The sequence below is a fragment of the Canis lupus genome, chromosome 27 (genome assembly GCF_048164855.1).
Source record: "Canis lupus baileyi chromosome 27, mCanLup2.hap1, whole genome shotgun sequence".
NCBI classification, from domain to species: domain Eukaryota; kingdom Metazoa; phylum Chordata; class Mammalia; order Carnivora; family Canidae; genus Canis; species Canis lupus.
The window spans coordinates 35,602,520-35,606,695 of NC_132864.1; the positions used below are offsets into that span (position 1 = coordinate 35,602,520).

Below are 4,176 nucleotides of genomic sequence, written 5' to 3' on the forward strand. Positions count from 1 at the left end.
GGTCCTTCAAAAGTCAGTGTGTGCTTAGTACATGAAGAATTTTCTTCAAGTTTGGTCACAAGGAGGGTTCTAGGTGAAATGTGCACTGATCTAAGGCTCTTATGATTACCCAGGAGCAAGATTTGGATAAAAATCTGAGGAGGAGATTTCACAACCACATAGAGGATGAGCAGATGAAGCCTAATCCCCTGGGCTGATGTTAGGTCTGCAGAGACACCACTACCTTTCCCTGTCCCCTGTGGCTGAGCCTTCTCTGAAACCACAAAGCTCCTCAGCAGTAGCCTCTGAGCCCCAGATGATTTGCATAACCTGCAGGTGCCTCCAGTAAGGGGATAAGAGAGGCCTGGGAAGGCATGTGCCCAGCCTAGGGCCTCAGGGAGCAAATCAGGGCACCTCCACCATGGCCTGGACTCCTCTCCTCCTCGGATTCCTGGCTCACTGCACAGGTGCGGAGCCCAGGCTCATGCCACCCACACCCCCAGAACTGTCCCAAGCCTGGTCCTGACAGCTCAGCAGCAGCCACTGTCTGTTGAGGTCAGGATGCTCATGATCCTGCTCCAAGATGAGGGACTGGAGGGTGAAATCCCCCAATCTGCTCACTGACTCCATCGGCCAGCCAGGCGTAGGGGTCCCAGGGACTGAGACTGATGGGAGCCAGCTCCCTGGGTGCCCAGAGTAGCCTGAAACCCCAATCCAGCTGAGGTAGGTAGGGCTTCCTAAAGATGAAACCTCAGTTTGAAAGCCCACCTCTCATTTTCTCTCTTGCAGGTTCTGTGGCCTCCTATGTGTTGACTCAGCTGCCTTCAGTGTCAGTGAACCTGGGAAAGACAGCCAGCATCACCTGTGAGGGAAATAACATAGGAGATAAATATGCTTATTGGTACCAGCAGAAGCCTGGCCAGGCCCCTGTGCTGATTATTTATGAGGATAGCAAGCGGCCCTCAGGGATCCCTGAGCGATTCTCTGGCTCCAACTCGGGGAACACGGCCACCCTGACCATCAGCGGGGCCAGGGCCGAGGATGAGGCTGACTATTACTGTCAGGTGTGGGACAACAGTGCTAAGGCTCACAGTGACATAGGCAGATGGGGCAGTGAGACACAAACCCCGTCCCCATCTTGTTGCCCTCTCCTCCACCCCCAGGGCTTGTCACAGAGCATGAGCAGGTCTGACCCAGGCTACAACAACTGAGGTCCCAGGCTGCTCCCTCCTCACATCCCTGCAGGCAGGCTTTGCATGACATGGATCGGCAGAGGATATGGACACATTTATTATAACTATATTTAATCTGTGGCTGGAGCACATGATTTACTTGATATATAAGAGCACATGTAAAATATACTTTTACGAGCAAATCTTTTAAAACTTCCTTGAATGATAATCATATGTTTTGAGATTTAAAATACAGAGATGAAATTGATAGCAGATTAGATCTTGCAAATGAAGAGATTAGTCACTTTGATGTCACAGCAATATGAATCAAATTGAATCACAGAGCTAAATAGCTGGAATAATTGAATAAAGACTCAGTGCAGGAAGGACAGCTTCATTCCCCCTAAAGATGGGTCATCAGAGCAACTGAGGCAGAGGAGGTGTGGGCAGGTAGTGATTGAAAATATATCTGAAGGAAAAAGAACCAGCAAGTTTTCAAATTTGGAGAAACCAATGAACCAATATATCCAAGAAGCTTGGAGAGACAGCACAGTGCACACGTCGTCATGAAATTGCTACAAACGAGTGATGCAGACATTCTCACAGCCAGAGAGGAGAGTCGTGTTCCCTACAGAGGAACCAGCATCATGGTGGGGCACATTTCTTATCACAAGCCACATAAGCAAGAAAAGAGTGAAGCAGTATCTTCAAAATACTAAAGAAAATACCAGTCCACCTTGATGTCTACCCAGTGAAATGTCCTTGAAAATTGAAAGCAAAATAAAGAATTTTCTGTTGCAAACTTCACACAACTGACTACCCGCAGACCCTCATTACAAGGATGAGCTGAAGTTGGAAGGACAGGTTGATAGACATATAATGAATCCATGTAAAGTTATAAAAAGCATCAGATATTGTAAGCATGTGGATAAATATAAAAGCATTAGTTTGAAAAAAAAAAAAAGCATTAGTTTGGCCGATGTGTCCAAAATAGAGCCAATTGCTCACATCAGAAATGATAACAAGGGAAAAAAAAGAAATGATAACAAGGTGTTGTGATTTACAATGAACATAAAAATAAAACATATGACAATAAGAGCAAAGATGATGGGGGAGAGAAGACGGAGTTATGATGTGCTTATCCTACATATGAATCGGATTCATGTCACAGTTAAGTACTTTGATCAGTTAGGAGGTGAGGACTCAAATCCTAAAGAAACCATTAAGATAAAACCTCTTTGCAACAAAGAGTTCCAGGGAAACCTGGGTGGCTCAGTGGTTGAGGATCTGCTTTCGATAAGGGCATGATCCCGGAGTTCTGGTATTGAGTCTCACATCAGGCTCCGTGCATGAAGCCTGCTTCTCCCTCTGCCTGTGTCTCTCCCTCTCTAAATAAAATAAAATAAAATAAAATAAAATAAAATAAAATAAAATAAAATAAAATAAAATAAAAACTCCAGCTAATGAGGTCCATCAGATAGTGTCCCCCAGAGAATTCAGATCCAATAGAACAAGTATCTCATATCTATCCATATGTGTGTGTATATGTGATACACAGGGAGAGAGAGAGAGATCAGGAGAAAGAGAGAGACTTACCTTGATAAATGGCTCACGCTGTCATAGGGTGACAGGCCTGGAAGCTGCAGGGCAGGACAGAAAGCTGGAGATTCCGGTAAAAACCATGATGCAATCTTTGGTCCAAATTTAGTCTGAATGATGGAACACATTAGCAGGTGAAGAAAATTAAAGGATCCCACTGAAACTCCTAGAAATGAAATCTGCATGTCTCAGATCATAGATACCAGAGTTGAGATGAGGAGCTAACACGACAATATGAAGAACACATGAAGGAACCTGAAGACACAGCACAGACACTGCAAAGTGAAGGAAAAAAACACTCTAAAGAGCGAACAGAGCATCAGTAGGCCTGGGCCACTTCGGGCAATGTAAGAACATGCGACTGTGTCCCCAGAGGAGAGGCAGGAAGATTGAGAAGTATTTAATGAAATGTTGCTCAGAATTATGCGCAGTTTCATCAAAACCTAAGACCCACAGATACAGAAAGTTCAATGCCTCAAGCACAAGATACATAGTTTTTAAAAACCGAACCCAACACTAGTCCCTATCAAATTCTTTTTTTTCAAATAAAGTAATTTTTATTGGTGTTCAATTTACCAACATACAGAATAACACCCAGTGCTCATCCCGACAAATATCCCCCTCAGTGCCTGTCACCCACTCACCCCCACCCCCCGCCCTCCTCCCCGTCCACCACCCCCAGTTCGTTTCCCAGAGTTAGGAGTCTTTATGTTCTGTCTCCCTTTCTGATATTTCAACACACATTTCTTCTCCCTTCCCCTATATTCCCTTTCACTATTATTTATATTCCCCAAATGAATGAGAACATACACTGTTTGTCCTTCTCCGATTGACTTACTTCACTCAGCATAACACCCTCAGTTCCATCCACTTTGAAGCAAATGGTGGGTATTTGTCGTTTCGAATCGCTGAGTAATATTCCATTGTATACATAAACCACATCTTCTTTATCCATCCAACTTTCGATGGACACCGAGGCTCCTTCCACAGTTTCGCTATTGTGGACATTGCTGCTATAAACATCCGGATGCAGGTGTCCCAGCATTTCATTGCATCTGAATCTTTGGGGTAAATCCCCAACAGTGCAATTGCTGGGTCGTAGGGCAGGTCTATTTTTAACTCTTTGAGGAACCTCCACACAGTTTTCCAGAGTGGTTGCACCAGTTCGCATTCCCACCAACAGTGTAAGAGGGTTCCGTTTTCTGCGCATCCTCTCCAACATTTGTGGTTTCCTGCCTTGTTAATTTTCCCCATTCTCACTGGTGTGAGGTGGTATCTCATTGTGGTTTTGATTTGTATTTCCCTGATGGCAAGTGATGCAGAGCATTTTCTCATGTGCATGTTGACCATGTCTATGTCTTCCTCTGTGAGATTTCTGTTCATGTCTTTTGCCCATTTCATGATTGGATTGTTTGTTTCTTTGGTG

The 4,176-nt window shown here is 44.6% G+C and overlaps 1 gene segment (V, D, J or C); it reads left to right on the plus strand.

Moving 5' to 3' along the window:
* The first annotated feature begins 289 nt into the window (after positions 1–289).
* On the plus strand, positions 290–1,205 carry LOC140619078 (immunoglobulin lambda variable 3-1-like). The segment is given in 2 exon segments: positions 290–446; positions 769–1,205. Coding segments are annotated over 2 exon segments (468 nt in total).
* Positions 1,206–4,176: the final 2,971 nt, after the last annotated feature.